At 34.1% G+C, this 23,872-nt stretch overlaps 1 protein-coding gene across 1 annotated transcript in view; it reads right to left on the reverse strand.

Annotated features, from left to right (window-relative positions):
- LOC126882944 (glutamate decarboxylase) overlaps positions 1 to 23,872 on the reverse strand; it is a 264,997-nt gene that overhangs the window by 127,536 nt on the left and 113,589 nt on the right. The window contains exon 3 of the mRNA XM_050648021.1: positions 918 to 1,121. Within this exon, the coding sequence (XP_050503978.1) occupies positions 918 to 1,121 (204 nt within the window). The remainder of the gene's footprint in view (positions 1 to 917; positions 1,122 to 23,872) is intronic.

Here is a 23,872-nt window from a genome sequence, read left to right on the forward strand (position 1 = left end):
GGATAATCCGAACAGGCTGCCCCCCAAATTAGTTCGGATTTGCGGGGTTCTACTGTATATGCAAAAAATTAGAAGCGTTGGAGATGTGACTGTATCGTAGAATAATGAAAATCCCGTGAACTAGGTAACCGGGTCACAAATGAAGAGGTCCTCAGAAGAATGAAGCAGAACCAAGTGGTACTGACCTGCTGACCACCATCAAATCTCGAAAGATACAATACTTCGGACACATTATGCGAAATGAATCCAGATGTGATGACTCCTACCAACCATTTTGCAAGGAGAAATATTTGGAAAACGAGATCCAGGAAGACGAACATCCTGGTTAAAGAACCTCAGAACCTGGTTCAACAGAACATTTTTTAAAGGATTTATATTAGCATCCAAAAAATAAGAGTTAATCCATATCGATTTAATTTTTAAAAGTCTTAAGCAAATATTATTTACATGCATTGTTTGGATTTTGTAAACGGGTGACATTGGTTTTGTTATCTGGGCCACACATTTTGAAAACACCGAAGTCAGAAATATACTGCTATTAGTAATTCACGGTCACATTCAAGTATGGTCAATCATAACAAACAATTGGGATTTATTTATAGATACGTAGAAAGTAAAGAAAGAGATTATTCATTATTCAGAAACTGACGTGGTTAGAGTATAGACGTTTCCATCCCTTACACCAACTATTTACTGTCGTACATGGTGACTTAAATAAATATATTTTGGTAATTAGTGTCTCAACTAAATCAACCCCATCATCGGGGGTTGCAACCCCCGTACCAACATAATCTGTGCAGCTTTTCTGCGCAGCTGCAGATAAGATAAAGATTGTTATGATGATCTCCAACATTCGTCACGGATAGTACATCAAAAAGAAGAAAATTTAATAAAATGTTAAAAAATTATAATTTTACCTGGGGCCAAAATAGAATCTCCTTTCCGCCAACTTTTTCCGATTACTTCTCTCATGTGAGTCATGACTACATTTTCCATCAAGATGAAAACTGGAGCAATTTCGTAGGTGAACATATTGGTATTGGCAGTAGCAGTAAGCCATTCCCCAGCCATAGAGATTAGGTCCAGTCCGGTGGACAACTGGTTGAAGAAGTGAGGATGTCCTATAACAAAAAATATCGAAGTTAATACAGGTAAATCTGCATATGTTTCACTACAAAATATAATATATAACATCATCATCATTATTAGCTGTTTTGAGTCCAGTGCTGGATATAGGTCACCCTATATATAGGTATAGTACGAGAATCAATGTTTCTGCTCCATACGTTAAAACTGAGAGCACATATTGATCAAAGACCTTCCATTTCAAGCACATGGGAATATCTGATCTAAAGACTTTCCTCAGTTTTCCGTAAGCTGCCCATATTAGTCCTATTCTCCTGTTTAACTCGGTTGTTTGATTATCTCTTCCTAATTTAATGTCGTGGCCCAGATATTTATAGGTATACACTTGTTCAATTTCACCCAATAAAATACTAATAAAATACTAATTCACGAAAAGAATATCAAAAAGAGATGGAGAAAGTATTTTGACAGTTTATTAAATGAAGAATTTGACAGAGAGCCTGTGGAGTTAATGGAGACAGTAACAGCAATGGTTACCAGAATAACAAACGAGGAAGTGGCTCAAGCGCTTCAAAAAATAAAGAAAGGAAAAGTAGTCGGGCCAGATGATATTCCTGGGGAAGTATGGAGAGTATTGGGAGAGACAGGAATAAATTGGCTAGCAGTCTATTTAATAGAATTATGGAAGTTGGACAAATGCCAGACGAATGGAGAAGCAGTATATTAGTACCTGTCTACAAAAACAAGGGTGACATACAACAATGTACAAACTACAGGGCTATAAAACTACTTAGCCACACCATGCAAATATAGGAGAGGGTAATTGATAGACGGGTACGTGAAGAAACCGAAATATCCGATAATCAATTTTGCTTTATGCAGGGCCGATCAACAACACATGCAATTTTCATTGTAAGGCAACTGATGGAAAAATAAAGGAATAAAGAGACCAACGCTCATATGGTATTGATTGATCTTGAGAAAGCATATGATAAAGTTCCTCGAGAGATTCTGTGGTGGGCACTCAATAAGAAAGAAGTTAAAAGATTGTGAGAGATATATATGAGGGAGTGACGACTAGTGTTAGGACAGGTGTGGGAGAGACTGATAAATTTCAGGTGAAAGTAGGATTGCACCAAGGCTCGGTGCATAGTCCTTATTTATTCTCATTAGTTTTGGACCAGATAACAGCAAAACTACAGGGTAGCATTCCATGGTGCCTAATGTATGTTGATGATGTAGTGTTAATAGGAAATAGTGAAAGAGACTTAAAACAAAAACTGGAACAGTGCAGACAAGCTCTGGAGGAAAAAGGTTTAAAAGTTAGTAAGACAAAGACAGAGTTTTGGAATGTTCATTTAAAGATGGAGTTATTACAAATAAAATGGTACCTTTGGATAGTGAAATGATTGTGAAAAGCAATAGTTTTAAGTACCTAGAATCGGTATTACGGAGTAATGGAGAAATAGATGGAGATGCATGCAGTAGAATTACGGCTGGATGGATGAAGTGGAAAGAAGCGAGTGGTGTGTTGTGTGAAAGAAAAATTCCAATGGAGCTAAAGGGAAAATTCTATAAAACAGCCATAAGACCTGCTATGATGTACGGAACTGAATGTTGGGCAGTGAAAAAGAAAGAACAACGAATGCATGTGGCGGAAATGAGAATGTTTAGATGGATGAGTGAAGTGACAAAGAAGGATAAAATTAGAAATGAGTATATTAGGGGCAGTCTAGGTGTGGCACCAACTGATGCCAAAATGAGAGAGCATAGGTTTAGATGATTTGGTCACGTTCAACGTCGAGATGTTAATCGCTCAATACGAAAAATAGCTGAAGTGCAGATTCCTGGAAGGAATAGGAGAAGAAGACCAAAGAAAACCTGAGGGGAGATGATAAGGCAGGACATGTTGGTAAAGGCGATTAACATTGATGTGACCCAAGATACAATTGTGTGGAGAAATGCAATTAGGGAAGCCGACCCCGCATAGGGATAAGGCAAAGATGACACTTGTTCAATTTGCGTGTCATTACTTAAGATGTTTGTGGCCAGTACAAGGCTGATCAAGTATTGTGTTTTGGAAAAGTTAATTTAAAGACCAACTCGTGTACAAGAACTCTGAAGGTCCTAAAGAAGTTGACAGGCATCCCGATCTGCAATACTGACCATGTCGTCTGCAAACCTCAAGTTGTTCAGAGTCTCCACATTTATGTTGACTCCAATAGTGTCTCCTTGTATAATATACCTCTCCAGTGGAAACGTAATGTGTATATATGTACTGGATAAAACGTGGAATAAAACGTAGCGACAAAACCGGCATTTTTATTGAATCATCGTAAACAGTAACACAAAGCACGAAACAGATGATATAGTAGCGACATAGCAGAAAACCGATGATAAAATTTATTGTTATATCGAACCAAACTTAACTATTTCAAAAATGTCAAGAGGAATTTTCATTGGTAAATATCTTTTTAAAAGAAGTGCACATTCCTGTACTTTTAAGTCTTTGGAATGTCAGAGGGTGGCTCTAATCCAGCGTGGGACAGTGCCTGCCTTACGGATCGATGGGGGCCGCTTTGAGTGCCCTTAATTACACTTCTCAAATCCTGGGGTGCAAACTTTGCTGTTTATATTGTTTGAAGTACGACGAGAATTTCGTTCTACGACTTACGTTATAGTATTATTTAAATTTACACATTTTAACCATTTTCAAATATCTGTACGAGAGTCTAAATCTGTCTAAAGAAACTGTAAAAGTCTCAAAGTCCAAAGTCACAGGGGAACAGCTTATTGATTATCCATATAAATCTTCTTAATTAATGCTAGTGATTTATAGATATGAATTATCATAAGTAAATTTAAAAACTATTTTCAGGCAAACTATACTAAATTTACAATCAAGATGCAGTAGGAATAAATAAACCAAGACACGTTAAATACTACTAGGAGCACTCTCTAATCATAATTTACCATAATTGATGGATTCGACCGTTACTTGATGGAAGTTCATTTTATCTCACAATAAAACACTGAAAAACGTTTGTTTTCTATACTTCCACAAAATTTATTACAACTATGTTATTACTACAGCTGTTTCGGCAAAGTGCCTTTCTCAAGTGATATATTTTACAATGTGTTTGTCTTTTTAAGTCTTTAACTGAAGAGGTTGAGGAGTGGGGAGCTGTTTGTCTCGAGTTGGTCATTCAGAATTATATCTGTATTTTTCAATTTATTAATTTCCATTGATTGTAAAAGTGATAGCTTAAGGCCTTTATTTTGAATATGTAGAATTTGAAACTCTTCATTGAAAGAATGATTATGATCTAGAAGGTGAAGTGCTTATGTAGAAGTGTCTGTTTTTCTATTGTTGAAAGCCCTTTTGTGTTCTGCTATCCGTTTGTCAAAAGTTCTGCCAGTTTGACCGATGTAAGTTTTCGGACAGTCACCACAAGTTAGTTTGTACACACCACTCTGTAGTTGCTTTCTCTTTCGGCTTTTATTGTTTTTAATATGTTTGCTTAAGTTGTTGTTAGTTCTGAAAGCTGGTGTTATTCCTTTCTTTTTTATGTATCTGGCTATTTTTGTTGTTATTTTGCCAGTATATGTGAGAGAGCAGAAGGTACTGGGTTTTTTCTGTGGTGGTGGATACACTAATTTCAAGGCTTTCTTATGGAGTTTTTGGTTTAAAATGTTGTTAACTGTTTGTTCGTTATAGCAGTAAACAATGGCTATAACGAACAAACAGTTAACAACATTTTAAACCAAAAACTCCATAAGAAAGCCTTGAAATTAGTGTATCCACCACCACAGAAAGAACCCAGTACCTTCTGCTCTCTCACATATACTGGCAAAATAACAACAAAAATAGCCAGATACATAAAAAAGAAAGGAATAACACCAGCTTTCAGAACTAACAACAACTTAAGCAAACATATTAAAAACAATAAAAGCCGAAAGAGAAAGCAACTACAGAGTGGTGTGTACAAACTAACTTGTGGTGACTGTCCGAAAACTTACATCGGTCAAACTGGCAGAACTTTTGACAAACGGATAGCAGAACACAAAAGGGCTTTCAACAATAAAAAAACAGACACTTCTACATAAGCACTTCACCTTCTAGATCATAATCATTCTTTCAATGAAGAGTTTCAAATTCTACATATTCAAAATAAAGGCCTTAAGCTATCACTTTTACAATCAATGGAAATTAATAAATTGAAAAATACAGATATAATTCTGAATGACCAACTCGAGACAAACAGCTCCCCACTCCTCACCCTCTTCAGTTAAAGACTTAAAAAGACAAACACATTGTAAAATATATCACTTGAGAAAGGCACTTTGCCGAAACAGCTGTAGTAATAACATAGTTGTAATAAATTTTGTGGAAGTATAGAAAACAAACGTTTTTCAGTGTTTTATTGTGAGATAATTTACCATGTATAAAATTGGAAATCATGATTTTTATTTACAATGTATACACATTGTAAATTATGAGTTGGGAGTGCTCCTAATATTATTTAACGTGTCTTGGTTTGTTTATTCCTACTGCATCTTGATTGTAAATTTAGCATAATGTCTACGTGTATAACACATTTTTATTTTATTATTCTGATTATTTTTTAATGATTTTAAATTCCAATCCTGTAGTAAGATTTTTCATCACATTATCATCAGATTATTATTTCAGCGAGAATATTCTACTGTACATTATTACAGTGGGAATAATTTTAAGTAGACTGTTTCTGTTTAATTGCAACCAGTCACCAGTCTCTTGGTTTTGACAACTGTCACATTTAAGAAAATATTCATAATAAACTTTTAGTTATGCATATAATGTCAGATTGTCACGAGGAGAATACAAATCGCCAATTTTAAGCGCTCGAGTTTACTTCGGTAAGATTAGTTCATGAATAAAACTGTGTGGCGACACGCTTCAATTACTATTTTGCTAATTTTAATTTTTAATACCTTTTTCAAAATGAAATAATACGTCCTATTTTAAAATTCACAAACCATATGTATAAAGGGCCTGTTAAATTTTAAGAAACGAAATATATCAGTATTCAGATAAAATGCCTTCTCAGCTTTTAAAATACCAGATATTGATGGCCTGTTCAGTTAATGTATGAGAAACGCAAATTCCATAATAGATTACGCGACGATAGGGCCAGCCTCTTTATGTCAATAAATCAGTCTTCAACTTCTTTAAAACCACAGAAATGTAAAACTAATGTTTTTAGTTCATCCACAGGCAGTTTGACACAAACCTTCGTCCCGCAAAGAATAACAAACCCTCTTACGAGATATAAGCACGCCTTTTTAACCAAAAATAAATAAATATATTATTGTTCGTTGTTATAGGTAGCTAAAAAACTAAAGCAAGAACGTTCTGACAAAGAAGGCGACAAAAGAAAAGTAATAGCACCAGATCAGCATATTTTACACAACATAAAAATAACATAGTTTTTACCCAGTTTCCAATAATTTGGCCGTTGAATAATAATTGTCAGTCTTAAACATGAGGTTGAAATACGAGCTCGAAATGCCATATCAATATTTTAAGGAACTATCGTCACTAATTATCCACCTTATCACTGTACGTTAGATCTTTTAGATATTGGTTCAATAAATTTTGTATTCATACAATATTACTTTATGAAGTCAAAACGGGGACTCTATGAGTAAATAGTAGCCGCCAAGTAAATGTCTTCGACATCTTGATAAACACATTTACCGAAGAGAGAAACAGTAGCTTTTATGTCTCATAATATAGGAAAAGTTTAAGTGAAAAAGGGGTGGGGTAATGCTCATGTACTGAATATAATAAACCACTAGCTGTAATATTTATGAACTACGAGAAGGCCTTTGACACCATAAATCAACAAAAAATGTTGAAAGCCTTGACAAAATGCCAAATTGACTATCGGTATACAGGGTGTCCCAGACTAATTTAGCCACGCTATATCTCTTAAATGAATAGTGATTTTCGAATGGGACAAAAAGTGATATATTTTACTTGTAATACACTTTAATATGGCGTACAAAAAAATCATCCCCTAAATATTCATCTTTTAGTTACAACCCCTAACTTTAATTTTTTTAATAGCACCCTGTATATTTTTTTATTGCTTTGGATGTCGTATTTTATCGTCTACCCAACACATTTTTTGAAAATAAAATTGGTTCGTAAATAACCAAGAAACTATCAATTTATTTTTGTTAATTGGGTGTCCCAGACTAATTTATCCAGGCTATATTTCTTAAACGAATAGAGATTTTAGAATGGGACAAAAACTGATCTATTCCATTTGTAATTGTAATACACTTTCATATGGCGTAGAAAAAATTCATCCCCTAAATATTCATCCCCAACTTACAGGGTGCTATTTAAAAAAAATAAAGTTAGGGGTTGTAACTAAGGGATGAATATTTAGGGGATTATTTCATTCAAAGGAGATTCTGACCAATAGAAAGCTACAGAAATCTAAATTAAATCGATAATTTTTGATAATCTCCCGTCGTTAAGTATATTACGTCAGATGCCCTTCGTTGCTACGAAAAAATACATTCAGTGACATTAATGACAATTAATGTTTTAAAAATTATAAAAGTGATGACTTTCAATCGTCAAATATTTATAAAAACTGTGTGTTTAATGGTACTTACATAAATAAATTACAATAAAATTTTGGTTTTGGACAGTTTTATTCCTGAAATAATCGCAACAAATTGCACTCGACTTCTGAAATTAATACATAATTTTTGCTCTCGTGACACTTTGACATAATTTCACTCGCCTTCGGCTCGTGAAATTAAAACTGTCAAAGTGTCACTCGGGAAAAATTCAATAATTTCAGAGCTTTTGTGCAATTACTACTGATTATTTCATTCATAGGAGATTCTGACCAATAGAAAGCTACAGAAATCCGAATTAAATCGGTAATTTTTGACAATCTCCCGTCGTTAAGTATATTACGTCAGATGCCCTTCGTTGCTACGAAAAAATACATTCAGTGACATTAATGACAATTAATGTTTTAAAAATTATAAAAGTGATGACTTTCAATCGTCAAATATTTATAAAAGCTGTGTGTTTAATGGTACTTACATAAATAAATTACAATAAACTTTTGGTTTTGAACAGTTTTATTCATGAAATAATCGCAACAAATTGCACTCGACCTCTGACATTAATATAGAATTTTTGCTCTCGTGACACTTTGACATAATTTCACTCGCCTTCGTCAGCCTAAAACTGTCAAAGTGTCACTCGGGAAAAATTCAATAATTTCAGAGCTCTTGTGCAATTACTACTGATTATTTCATTCATAGGAGATTCTGACCAATAGAAAGCTACAGAAATCTGAATTAAATCAATAATTTTTGATAATCTCCCGTCATTAAGTATATTACGTCAGATGCCCTTCGTTGCTACGAAAAAATACATTCAGTGACATTAATGACAATTAATGTTTAAAAAATTATAAAAGTGATGACTTTCAATCGTCAAATATTTATAAAAACTGTGTGTTTAATGGTACTTACATAAATAAATTACAATAAAATTTTGGTTTTGAACAGTTTTATTCATAAAATAATCGCAACAAATTGCACTCGACCTCTGAAATTAATATAGAATTTTTGCTCTCGTGACACTTTGACATAATTTCACTCGCCTTCGTCAGCCTAAAACTGTCAAAGTGTCACTCGGGAAAAATTCAATAACTTCAGAGCTCTTGTGCAATTACTACTGATAATTATTTTCTACGCCATATTAAAGTGTATTACGCCGTTTAAGAAATATAGCCTGGATAAATTAGTCTGGGACACATAATTAACAAAACTAAACTGATATTTTCTTGGTTATTTACGAACCGATTTTATTTTCAATAAATGTGTTGAATAGACGATAGAAGACCACATTAAAAACTATACAAAATATACAGGGTGCTATTAAAAAATTGACCGACAAGGGCATAAACATAAACGAAGAAAAGCTTAGCATCTGAGGTTTGCAGATGATATTGTACTAATAGCTGATTGGATAGATGAGGCCAAAGAACTTTTAAATCAATTCTACCTGTCCTCGATAAAAGGGGGTTGAAAAAGAATATATCTAAAACCTAGAAGATAACAAATCTTATAGTCGGCTAAGATACCTATATGCGTAGTAACAAAATCCATATACCAGATAATAGCCTATAAATCTAGGTGATGAGATTCGCATAGAAAAAGACAATCAATCCGTCGAGCTTCTCCGTCGTATAAGACTGACTTGCTCAGCCTTCGGCAAGCTGAACCGTATTTTCAAATCGTCTGAGAGGATTTGAAGCGGATACTGGAATGAGACCAAAAGATGTTGCCGACCGAGGAAGAGGTCGTCCACCAACACGTTGGACTGATGATCTAAAACGTTGCTATAGGAATTGGATCCAAGAGGCACATAATCGAAATAGATGGAAAATTATGAGGGAGATTTATGTCCAGCAGTGGATAAGCGAAGATTGAATGATGATAAGAAGTCGAAATAAATTTTCATAAATGTATGCTCACATTAAAGAATGTTAAATTATCTTTCAAAGAGTACATCCCTTTTTCTATCTGAGTTAGAATTTCTGAAAAAAATATAGTTCAAGTAAAAAGTTTAAAGTGGGCCGATTTCTATCCACTTTATATGTATACCTAAAAATAACTTATCTCTTTATTATGCACAACATATAAATTGAAAAATGGAAACGTGCGTCTGGACTTAATCCGTGCCCTTTAGGTCTGTCGTGTTATTTTCCGAGCCGCTGGACATGATTCCTGCTGCATTCAGACAGAGATTAGTGTAGGAGAGCGCGATTCCTGCCACTCGACTCTTCAGAGCTCCCCTTTTGCTTTTACTTAACGTTGTTCGAGCTTTTTCTATCTCGTCTAAGCCGAGGATTTACTAAATGATGCCATATGTTGCATTCAGAAGAATTAAGTTCCTACAAATATGTGACATTGACAGTTATAGATAGATCCTCGAAAAGAAGTAGTAATACTTCTTTTCTAATGGAATCTTTATTAAAGCTTTAAAGGAATATGTTTTCATATTGCAATTGTAACACAGAGTATTTTACAATATAAGGAGAAACTGTGCATATAACAAAATTATATCGTATCTAACAATAAAACACTGAAAACTTTTGGTTTCAATACTCCCAACAAAATTTATTACAAATTAATGTCACTGCACCTGTTTTGGCAGAGTGCCTTTCTCAAGTGATTTATTTTACTATCTGATGCTGCATTTTCAACTGAATAGGTTGAGGAGTGGGGAGCTGTTTGTCTCAAAAGTTGGTCATTCAGAATTATATTTCTTATTTAATAATTTATATAATATAGCTTAAGGCCTTTATTTTGAATATGAAGAATTTGAAACTGTTCATTTAAAGAATAAATACGATTTAAAATTCGTTTTTGTAAAAGCCCTTTAATGTTCTGCTATCTCTTTGTCAAAGGTTCTACCAGTTTGACCGGTGTAAGTTTTTGGACAGCCACCACATGTGTTGCTCCATAATTGCTTGTCTATCGGCTCAGTGGCGCAGCCAGGAATTGGCTTTGGGGGGGCCACCGGGGGGTCTGGGGGTATGGAATACCCCCCAGACAAAAGGGGGGTCCGGGGTGGACCCCCGGAAAATTTTAGAAAATTAGACCTTGAAATAGGCGTTTGGGACTCATTTAAGCATCAAAATATTAGGTTACAAATAACTTTATTATAGTTTTCAATTCCTCTCGAAAAGGAAAAATCAACGACATTTTATTTTGTTGATTAAAACTTTAGGAAAGATGTAAAGTTGTATGTTAATGATCCTTGAGTCATAATTTGATTGATGCTCTGTCATACTGTATACTCTACCACTTTCTTATTGAAAAATACTCATATTTTAACAGATCAAAACCCATAAATATTACAAGTAATGTTCATAGAAAGGTTTCAAAACTCAATACAATTTTTTATCCGTTCATAACATTTATTATGTGCACAAAATTAGCAAGTTTACTTTCAATACAATCCTGAATTGGTAATACATATGAAGATGTGCCCTACTAATGGAACTGCAACCTTCTTGGAGTTCTTGTATATTGGCAGATGATTTCTTCTGTCTTTACTTGCAAATCTCGATGTATGGATAAGAGTGCAAGGGAAGTGAGCCTTTCTTCACCTATTGAATTTCTTAAATAGGTCTTCAGTCTTTTCAGTGTTGAAAATGATCTGGAAAATTAAAAAAAGCTGGAATCTTTTGAACTTTAAAGTGAGGTAATGAGTAATATTACTGACAAGCTGTCTAGTATTATTAAAAAGTGTTACAACTTCAATAAATTACAATGAAGAAAACATATTATTAGAACAACTGAAAAGAACGATATTAACTATTTACAGTTCAAAGTAAACTCATCAAAGTTTATAGGAAATATTGTATAATAATTTACCTTTCAACTGATGCTGTTGTGACAGGGAGGACTGCCAATATACCAAGCAGAATCTTCATGTTAGGAAAAGCATCATCTTCGTCTTTCAAAGCCTTTAGCACTGAAGTAGCAGTTTTAGGCGTAACCTGGGCAATCGTCCAGTGGCTTTTCCATAACTCCCACTCCGCATTCAAGATGTCCCGGGTTGTGTGGACCAAATTGGATTGGTAAAAATCCAAGGCAGGCTCCAGATCAGTGAACTGCCTTTGTTGGATATTGCAAGGAAGTACACTGTCTAGGCCAATTAACACATCTTTGTGGCTGGTGAATCTTTCGGTCAGTCAAGATGATATTTCGTCAATATACGGGTAAAATATAGATTTCCTGTAATACTCCTCTGGGTTGTTGGCTTCTACGTTCGATATAAATCTTTGAGTGCCTACGACTCTCGGGGTTTTTGGTTTGATGCCAAGTTTCTCTCCCATATCTTCAGCTCTTCTATACAGTTGTAAGAACTCTTTGTCGCCTTCTTTTCTCATTTCAGAAAATCTTTGTTGTACCAACTCAATCTTGAGCATAGCTGAACTCAAGTCGATCGACTCTTTTTGCAAATACTTGGATACTATGTATGTCAAAGACATCATTTTGTTCATAATGGTCAAAGTTATTATGAAGTCAAATTTGCACAAGCATGCATAAAAACTGGATGCTTTTGATCCGTGCTCATCGCCCCATTCAATGACTTTTTCTAAATCATGCCTATGAATAATTACGTTTTCAACTGTCGAGTCGAGTCGGTGCGTCCTAACCTCAAAACAAACCAGAAAGGCGTGAGAGCGAAAAAATCTTAGCAGCCTAGTGGCTGCTGACAGTCGGTCCCATGAACAGTGTTGCCAACCTTTACCTTCTAGAGAAGAAAATATACCCAGTACCGACACACTGTTACTTTATAATAACTGCAACTCTTTATTTATGAATGCAATAATACGTGTACATTGTTAAATAAGATGTGTGAAGCACGTTGTTTTACGTACAAGATTTAATACAACTAAACCGTAAGTCAATACCCGTAAAACTTAGTTTTTTATCATTTCTACAATGTTTAAAATTTTATAAATTTCGGGGGGGGGGGGTTGGGCCCCTTCCCTGGCTACGCCACTGTATCGGCTCTTATTTTTCTTAATGTATTTACTTATCTGGTGTTATTCCTTCCTTTTTTATGTCTTTATAGCTTTATGTCTTTATGGCAGCTTTCAGAACTAGCAACAACGTACGTAAATATATTAAGAACAATAAGAGATGAAAGAGATAGCAATTACAGAGTGGTGACTACAAACTGACATTTGGTGACTGTCCAAAAACTTGAATCGGTCAAACTGGCAGAAACTTTGACAAATGGATAGCAGAACACAAAAAGGCTTTCAACAATAGAAAATCGGATTATACATACGCACTTCACCTTCTAGATCAAAATTATTCTCTTAATGAACAGTTTCAAACTCTTCATATTCAAAATAAAGGCCTTAAAAGTTTTCGGTGTTTTATTGATAGATAATAGTAAACCAATATAAGCAACGTATGCTGCAGAATTAAAGCAAGAACACCAAGACGAAATTTAAATATTAAAGGAGAGCCCACAAGTAAATCAAAGATTTCATTTTCAAGGAATAGAAAATGGTAGGTATTTTTAGAACGAAGATACGCGAAGAAATGAGTTGGAACATAAGAAGTAATTAATGCCTGGTTTGCACCAACAGATTTTAAGCTTAAAGCATGCTTTAAGCTCAGCTTACGAAACATAAACGTTACAGCATTGAGTCTCATAGATCAATTTTTAGCTTGTCAAAATGGATTACCACGTGGATTGGATCGATAAAGATCTAAAATTGTGGTGCAAAATAGGTTAGACTTAAAGCGGCCCTATTTTGAGATGGGCTAAGATGGAGTTTAAGATTTGTTGGTGCAACCAGGCACAAAAAGTGCATGCCATTATTTTTTAAAAGAACTTATTATATCCAATGTCGATGATAATGTTAACGAAATAAATTTTTGATTTTCATGCATAATATATTATTTTATTATCTGTAATATATATATGTACTATATTGCTGGTAACATGTGTAGCTACAACATAATATATTGAAAATTCATTTTTTGTAAATAAATAACTAGATAGCTACAACAAATATAGTGTCGAGAGTAACATATGTTTGTTCGAGTGGAAGTCAATGGCAAGTGATAAAAATCTACTCCAAGCAAATAAGTGCACTTGAAAAATCGTTAAAATGACAGTGACGTAAACTGAAATAATCGAAAATATAATTTTCAGAATGTAGTAATTTATATCAAAAAAGAATAACCATTTTCAATTTCGTTGCATTTAGTGTGATTTTTAATTGTAAATATTTTATTAAAAAAACTTTTTATTTATTCTAAGTAAAAAGCCCTCGGTAATAAGTTAATCTTTCATTCTGCGTTTAAATTTTTAAAAAATACTTATTAGTTTTCTAAGGATTCGAAAAAATTGAATATATTTAAAACACATTGAAAATTTTGACAGGCGACATTTTTTGCCTTTCCCCTTAAAAGGTTGGAGTTCAGTTTAAAAACTAATCTAAAAAAAGTATTTTTTTATATTCGGTAACATTTGGGCTATAGATAAAATTTGGTTTACTGTTAGGTAAATCCCATACAAAAGAAAAGCTTTTATCACGAGCCAAACAAATAAAAATTCTCAAACCGGAAGCTTCTTGTATTGGAAATTCTTTGTGCCTATTGTAGAAAAGCGATCCTATCAATCTACTATTATTTCGGGCTATTGCCCAGAATAATTGAATGTCAGTGGACTTGAAACAAAGACATTACTGCAGGTCTATGCACACCCTTCTTTACCGGCACGTGACCTTGGATTACACTTAATTCGTTATAAGGGATATAAACATCACACAGATGCTTTTTTTGAGAAATCAATGTTCCGATACAATCGTTTAATTAAAGAAAATAAAGTGATGAAATATATTTTTGATAGCATTGGAAGTCAGAAAATCAATTGTCAATTTTAAAGAATCCTCAATTTTGTCTCCTTTTGTTTGAACCCCTCTCCCAGAAACTCAGAAACCAAGAACTTCTTCAAAATTAAAAAAAAACACGTTAATTGATATTGGGAGGGGAGACGAATTTTCATGCAAAATTTATCCCGTCAAATGTAACCCCCTTCTGCCCCACATCAACCCACAGTTTTTTACATAGCAAGTGTGGTTCAGTGACACGTCATTTGAATTGTAATTTTTTTCTCTACACAACACTATAATATATATTTTTAAAATATACTTAAGGCTATGGGTACATAATTCGCAAATATTTTACGTGTATCCCTACTTTTTCTGTCTACACGGCAAATTACGCGTAGTAAAATTCACACTGGTATGGATATGTAAACATTACTAGAATGTCATTCTACTTGAAAATGTCATTATTAATTTCAAGAGATGGGTTTTAAATGTTCTTGGATAACTGTTATTTTTATAATTGGAAATTATTAATTCAGTTAATAAATGTGATAATTTTTTCACTAACTATGTATTCAGTGATTGTAATAATTTATTTGTACAACAGAGACTAATACTCATTGAGAAATTGAGAAAAGAGGAAAAGTGTTAAAGTGATGTTTTAATAATATATTGTAATGGAACGCTTACAATTTTGAACATCTTTAACAACAAAATACTTGGATCACAGAATATATTATCCTGATGTATTCTCTGCTTGGATCTTCCACAAATAATACACAATAAATAACTTTTTATTAAGTTCACGTCTTAAATCAATTATTTATCAAATACACTATATTTCAATAATATTTAATCAATAACTCAACATATTCCCGATGCAATGTCAAATATTTAAAATTGTCACTGATTGTCAGTGTCTGACTGACAATATATGCTGACAATATTATATTCGGCTGAGTGCGTTGTAGACAAAGATAGATTTGGAAAATATTACCACGGCATTGTGTTTATTTTTTCCGAATCCTGAAAAAACCAATAAATATTTTTGAAAAATTTAAACGCAGAATGAAATACTAAATTATTACCGAGGGCCGAAAGTCCCTTAGAATAAATAAAAAGTTTATTTTGAATGATATATTTGAAATTAAAAATCACACTAAATTTTCTCTTAGTTTTTCACCCCTGTAACTTATTAAAATAAACATTATAGAAGTTCTCAGAGACTTTCGGCCCTCGCTAATAACGTGATCTTTCATTCTGCGTTTAAATTTTTCAAAAATACTTATTAGTTTTCTCAGGATTCGAAAAAAATGAATCCCCATTTGAATTGCATTGCAGCCGAAAATACGTACCGATCCTCTTAATAAGTTTGAAGATAATTTTGGACTTAACACATTTTTATTATAAATTATGTTGATTAATAGCAAGCTGAAAATTTGTTAATAGCTTAACGGTGTCTAGTCGGACAAACTTTGATGTATGGGAACACTGGAACAGGGGAAGTTTAATGTGCAACGTGATTTTAATTGTGGAACGTGTCATACTGACAAGTTTATAATTGTAAAAACTAGCAGGTTGTTTTTAAGTTTATCAATAGCAAACTTATAATATATAATATATGAAAAAAATGTTTGTCCGAAAAATATGTTGGGCATTTTAATAAGTTCGACACGTAGAACATGTCATATGACAGGAATTATATTGGTGATAAATATTCTTGTTCTCATGATCATTTTTTAGTGCGTCATTAATTATGACGTCATATACTGTATTGGGTGTGTCGAGACTTATTTCATGTAATTATTGACGAATCTGACAGATGCCAGAATCGTACTTTAGATGAATAAAGCTTGTGGAATTAAACTAATTAGTAATTTAGTAGATTTGATTTTTACACAATATGTTAACATGTAGGTATTTTTTATAAAGGGGAATAAAATTAAAAAGTAAACAGTATTGTTAATTAAATTTATAAATATGGAAACATTAAAAAATGACACAAAACTATCCATAAACTGTGTTTTTATCTTCTTCTCTAGGTGCTGTCTCCGCTTAAAAAGTTGGTAATCATCAGAGCGATCTTTATTTCTGAAACCGCGGCTCTAAATAATTCATTGTTATTACATCCAAACCAGTTCCTAAGGTTCTTCAGCCATGAGTTACGTCTCCTTACTATGGATATTTTTCTTGCATAATGACCTGGAGTATAAACTAACTTCTAACGAATTAAATTCTAAACCAAAGTACAAAACTAACTTTTAACGAACTAAATTCTAAACCAAAACACAAAATAATGTACAAAAAAGTTGTGAAACACAAGGGAAGTCGAATTCGAAATTTCAAAATGACAGGTACACAAAATACTGACCTGAATAATAACCGTCACTTGACTCTTTGACACTTCTAAAAAATGGCCAAAATGGACGAAGTTTTCGTCAAATGTTCGTAATACGTGTATTTGATTGGCTAGAAAAAACGCGCATTCTAAATATCAACGAATCAAACGTAGGTTAGGAATAGACATCTTATGTATATAACCATTGTAATGCTGCATTATTTTTGTGTTTAATCACGGAGCTACCGCTTTTTCCGTCTCATCAAACTTATGCATTAGAGAGAAATCGAAAAACTGTGACGCACTAAAAAATGATCATGAGAACAAGAATACCAGTCTGATTTTTGAATGAGAGTTTAATAAAAGGGTAACAAATCAATTGGAAGTTCTGTCCGACAAAATACATGGAATGTTTTCGTAGTCTGACACTCGAAACCTGTAACCTGTTCCACAATTAAAACTTCCCCGTTCCAGTGTTCCATCAAAGTTTGTCCGACTAGTCACCGTTAAGCTATTAACAAATTGTCTTCTTGCTATTAATCAAATTTTTTTTAGTACACGTGATCCAGGCCTAATAAGCAATAAGTAAGAGTAATTAATGCAGTAGAAAATTTTTGACGAAGATCCAGCTGGCTTACGCTACGTGACCATGTAAGAACTTAGAGAATCAAAGAAAATATGTTAAACAATAAAAAAAATCTTTACAATGCAAAAATTAACTATTAAATAGGTATTATTTATATTATTATATATTATATATTATATATTATATATTATTACAATATATATTATTTAAATACCTAGGATGTTGGATAAACGAGACACTAAATCCGGATGAAGAAATTAAAACTCGTATAGAAATTGCAAGAGGAGCATTTATGAAACTTAGATCTATTCTGAGCAACTCTCAGCTGAATTTACAACTAAGAATCAAGTTCCTAAAATGTTATGTGTATCCTGTATTACTATATTGATGTGAAACCTGGATCATGAAGGTTAACATGATGAACAAATTAGAAGACTTTGAGATGTGGTCGTATCGTAGAATGCTCAGAATATCTTGGGTTCAACGCATTTCAAACAGAGAAGTCTTAAACAGAGTAGGTCAAGGCGAAGGTGACTTAATGAAGATGATAAAAAAGAGAAAACTTGAATATCTGGGGCATATAATGAGAGGTAGCAGATACAGGATGCTGCAGTTAATACTCAATGGAAAGATCGACGGAAAAAGAGGAATTGGTCGAAAGAAATATTCATGGCTCCGAAACCTTCGTCAATGGACTGGCTTATCAGCAGATCAATTGTTACATGCCGAAAAAGATCGAGAACGATATCGGCAAATTGTTATGGAAGCTACCCACGCCTAAAAATTTGGGCACGGTACTTAAAGAAGAAGAAGGTATTATTATTCATAAATTTATATTTATCACACAGGCAAAGATGACTTTTATAAATTGTAAACTAAAAACAACAGCTACATATACCTTGTACATATTATGGTAAAAATTTGCAGAGACAATTAAACTGCTGAGCTGCTAAGAAGAATAACTCTGGGATGGACAGCATATGGAAGACTGTGTGATATTTTTAAAGGTGATAAACCGATCAGCTTAAAAAAAGAGCCTTTAATCAATATGTCCTGCCTGTTCTTACATATGGCGCAGACACACTCACTCTAACAAAGACATCTGCATGAAAGCTACAAGTGACACAACGTAGAATGGAAAGATCATTGTTGGACATAACGTTGAGAGATAGAGTAAGAAACGAAGAAATTCGTAGAAGAAGTGGTGTAGAAGAAATTATAAAACACGTATCCAAAATTAAATGGAAGTGGACAGGACACACCGCTAGAATGAAAGATAATAGGTGGACCAAAAAAATCTTGGAGTGGAGACCGAGAGCGGATGGACGATACCCGGGAAGACCACCCACAAGATGGACTGACGATATAAAGAGGATTTGTACCAACTGGATTGCAGCAGCGCAAGATAGATCTGAAAGGAAGTTTTTCGAGGAGGCCTATGTTGAGCAGTGGACGACTATTGGCTGATAATGAAACTAAAAACAACAGAAATTTTTAGTATCTACGTTTTTAAGTAACACTGGTCAAGTCAGGGCACCATTGGGTGAAGTTTTAAGGCAACTGAATAAAATATTGAGAACTTCTCTCCTGCTTCTTTTTTTTTGTATAGACCTGACTCTGTTTTTTCCACTGTGTCTCCAGTAAGTTTTCCTTTCATCGTTTTCGAGGTCTCTCCACTTATCGTATTCTTATTGAGGAACCGTCTCTCGCCGTCCTTATATACTACTCTATTCGTTTCGCCATTCTACTCTTCTACTTCTTACCAGTTATTAGTGTTCTCCACCTTGAATCTCCATCGTATATCGCATATATCTGTACTTCTAGCTCTGTTCATGGTACAATTTTGCGCATGACATTTGACAGCCGAGGTCAAGCGTGTGACGTAGCAAAGATCCCTGTGAGCCATTATTTGTAATGGTAGTTACTATATGTGGATTGTTTTGCAAAATTCTTATAATTAACTCGTTTTTAGCGATTTTTTTTGTTTTTTTGGATAGTATATATTATGTATTATAGTTTTTATAGACTAATTTAAGAACATTTACTCGTTATGTCTATATAGTTTTATTTGCTTTCGTGTATTTGTTTGTTTTTGTGTTTGGTATTTGTACTCAAGTCTGGACTCAAGTGTAGCGTAGCTACAAATTCTGAGTACCTAAATTACAAAGTGATCATCAACAAATTAAGAAGTGGGATACCCTGTATATTTGAAAATAATTTTAAAATTTGTAGCGACCCATTTTTATGTGGATATTACTTTTTTTGTATCTTTAAACAACTGAAATATCGAACTCTGGAGTACCGCTTGATTAACCTGTATGTATAATAAACAAATAATAAAAAAATGCTTTATAATGAATATCTGTGTTCACAAAATACCAAGTTTCTAAAATATCAGTTTCAAAACCTCCCTAAAATAACTACCCAAAAATCAACAAAATTAAATTAGCTACTAAATATTAGATATTATAGTAACACAACTTTATCACTTCTTTATAATTACTATAATTAAATTAGCCAAATTATATTAAAAATTTAAAATTAAAAATTCTTTCCTATAAAACTACATTTAGACAATGCGAAAACGGCGGGATCTTTGGAGAAAATACTCCCATGAGATTTTTTTGCATAATCACATTCGTGAGACATTCCAGAATAAGATTCAAGAAGTCACCCACGCGAAAAGTGGTCCAAATTTTTTTTAACAATTTTTTTTAATCAAATTGCAAAAATCAATATTTTTGGACCGGACAAATTTTTTTTTAGCTTGTTTGGACTATTCTGGATAAAACAGGTCTCTTATAATTTTTCTCTAAAGTTGATAGTTTTTGAGGTAAAAGCATTTTAGAATTGAAAGAATCGAAAAATGGCGATATTCAAGACTAAATAACTCGGTTAAAAGTTATTACTATGAATGTCAGAAAATAACTAAATCAAAGTTTAAAGCCCCCCTACAAGATCCTGAAGAAATTTTTGTCATTATTTGATTACTAAGCTGTTATTTTTAAGTAAAAATAATGAGCGACATGCACCATTTAGGCGGCCGTCCATGATGAGTGCGAAACAGATGCCGTTCAGGCATAGGCAGTCCAATGGCGAATCTCACTCGCACTCACATTTACAGCCGCGTCAATACGATCTTACCGCTCATTATTCATCATCATCATTATCAACCCGTACGCGTCCACTGCTGGACATAGGTCTCCCTCAGCTCTTTCCATTCATCTCTATTTTGTGCGGCTTGCATCCAGTTACCGATAACATGTTTCAAATCATCGGCCCATCTGGTTAGTGGGCGTCCTCTGCTCCGTAGTGCTTCTTCTCGCGGCCTCTACTCGACAATACGTTTTGTCCATCGGTTGTCTGGCAATCTGGCGACGTGTCCTGCCCAATTCCACTTAAGAGACGCGATTTTTTCGACAGCGTATATTGTTTTTGTTTTACGCCGTATTTCTTCGTTTGGGATTCGGTCTCTCAGGGAGACACCCAACATCTGGCGCTCCATAGCCCTCTGAGTTACGCGAATCTTGTTCACTACCTTTTTTGTTAGTGTTAATGTTTCGGCTCCATAAGTGAGTTATTAAGTCTTAAAATGGCCATTTTCGCGCTTGTCAAATTTTAAATTGCTTATAACTCGAACACGATCAACTTTAGAGAAAAATTACAAGAGACCTTTTCGGTCCAGAATGGTCCGAAAAATCTAAAAAATTTATCCGGGCCGAAAATACTGATTTTTTGCAATTTGATTAAAAAAATTGTTAAAAAAAATTTGGACCACTTTTCGAGTGGGCGACCTCTAGAACCTTATTCTGGGGTATCTCACGAATGTGATTATGCGAAAAAATCCCATGGGAATATTTCTTCCAACGAACCCGTCGTTTTCGCCTTGTCTAATGCAAATATTGCGTGAAGAAGGATCTTTACTACGTCATGCGCGAAAGCGAGCGATTTTGGAACATTACGTGCCATACCTGGGAAATTGATTGTACCATGGCTCTGTTCCATAGCGTCTTACCATCGGTTTTTTCATCACTGCTATTTCTAGCATTCTCTTTGTCCTCTTTCTCTCTCAGGTCGTGTTTCTGCCGCGCATGTTATTATTGGTCTGATGTGGTCTATTTGGTAAATTCTGCTTTTCATTTCTTTTCCTATGTTTTTGTTTCTCCATATTGTTTCATTCAGGCAACCTGCGGCTCTGTTTGCTTTATTCCACTTGATCTTCAACTTCTGTTTCGAGTTTTCCGTAGCAAGATAGTGTGGATGCTTAAATATTTAAACTCCATCACTTATTTTATTATCTGACCTTCCAGCTCTAATTTACATCTTATTGGATTTGCTGTTATATTCATGCATTTTTCTTTTTGGGGAAATTAACACGTTAAATTTTCCGGCGGTTATAAAATTGATGAAGCATACGTTGTAAATGATCTTCATTTTGAGAGATTAGTATGTATTGAATCGTCTGCATAACAGATTATTTTAAGTTGATTTTCTCCCATTAACACGTTCGGCGCCCATAGAAAATCGATGTAGGTCTCCAAATCCCAACACCTTTTTTATTTAGGTAATGCCTTGACAACTAATGGCCATTGGCATGGTAGGTACGGTGATTTTTGCAGTTAGGTACCTAGTGTCATGTGTAGTGTGTGTTGAGTAAGTGTCTTGTTACTTTGTAAAGTCGACGTCATTGTCTTTGCAAAGAGACGCTAATTGTATCCGAACGTCGGCGGTCCCTCCGGTGAGTACCGATCCCACAAGGACAGAAACTATTTTCATTTATTAATTAATAATAAACGAAAATTTTCTGACACTGGTGAGATTCGAACTCACGACCATTCGGACCTTTCGATCCAAAGGTAGGCGCTCTTACTGAACCAGTGAGAAAGCCTACTACAAACGCCCACTTTATAGGAACTGTTATTTATAAACGTGTTTACCTGTTTTACTTGATCTCACTCTAAGGTCGCATTTGAAATTACCAAGGAAAACAAGGGGCAAACAGGTAAACCGCTCAGTCGACGTTGGCAAGCAGCCCTCATTTGGACAAGCTCTAAGAACTTAATAGCTGAAATTAATATATGAAACCATTACTAAATGACTAGTTAGTAAACACGTCATTAGTTTTAACTGTAAAGCTCCCAGAACAAGAAAATAACGATATTTAAAAAATCTAAAATCCTAAAATATTTTCTATTCATCAAGATAATTGAATTTTTCAATTAAATCAAGTCACCGCATTCAGTTGGCTTATCAGACGTGCGGAAGCGACTGAAATAATCTGGAAAATTTATGTAGGCTTTGGTAAAAAGATGCACCCCTATATCTATTATTATGCCAGCCACAATCTGCTCGGGGGTAGATAACATATTATCGTCGAATTACAAACCACCCCGGATACAAAGCAAACATTGATTTCATAGAGCAACAGGAATTAGAGATTGTATCATTAGCACATAAACGTGTCCACATTAATTGTAAAATTTGCAAGTGTTGTAAGTTTCGATTTGTATATGCATAATTTTGTTTATTTAAAACAAAATTGTGTATTTTACTAAATAAAATTATGCCTGTTTGTTTTTAGTTATTATACGTCAAGTTTGCACTTTGCACCATATCCATTTTAAAGATACATTTTTAAACATCAAAACTGCTCTTTGCTGCATCCAAACGACACATTGACTGCAACAGAAATGTATAAAGATCTAAAGGAACCAGTAACTAAAGAGGCAAAATAATCACTTGGTATGGAGAAACACAACAATAAATATTTGGAAAAATACAGCGAAGACTTGGAAGAGATGACTAAAAGAAAAAAGATGCATTCCGTAAATGGTTGAAGAATAAAACTCCAAGAACACGCGATGAGTACGTTACTTTCTGGTAGAAATTGAAGCAAACAGTACGACTGGAGAAGAACGAATACTGGAAGAGTGCGTAGAGGCATAGATAACACGATTGGCTATTATTCTGTGGTAAGGGAGCCCAAGCGGGGATTTCTGCAGCTACTCGAACGCGTCAGATTATTAGCTGGGGAGAAACCTTGTACCCTGAAAATGTACCTCTACCATATATTGGCTCTTAATGCAGGGGAGTTCGTTAAGGGGGCGGAAAAAATAAAACCTATCCTCAGAAAAACTCGAAATCGTCAGATTAAGATAAGATAAGTTAAGTACATGCAAAACAGTGTATATTTAAAAAATCTGACGATTTGAGCGAGGCATTTGAATGACATATATCGAAAAACTAAAAAATACGTTCTCAATATTTTTCAAAAATCTATCGAATGACACCAAACACGACTTCCCACGGAGAGAAGTGGGGGGTATATTTAATATTTTAAATACGAATCCCGCGATATTTCGCGAAATGAAAATCAGATCGAAAAACTGAAAAATACACTTATTCATT

Source organism: Diabrotica virgifera, chromosome 4 (assembly GCF_917563875.1).
Source record: "Diabrotica virgifera virgifera chromosome 4, PGI_DIABVI_V3a".
Lineage (NCBI taxonomy): Eukaryota > Metazoa > Arthropoda > Insecta > Coleoptera > Chrysomelidae > Diabrotica > Diabrotica virgifera.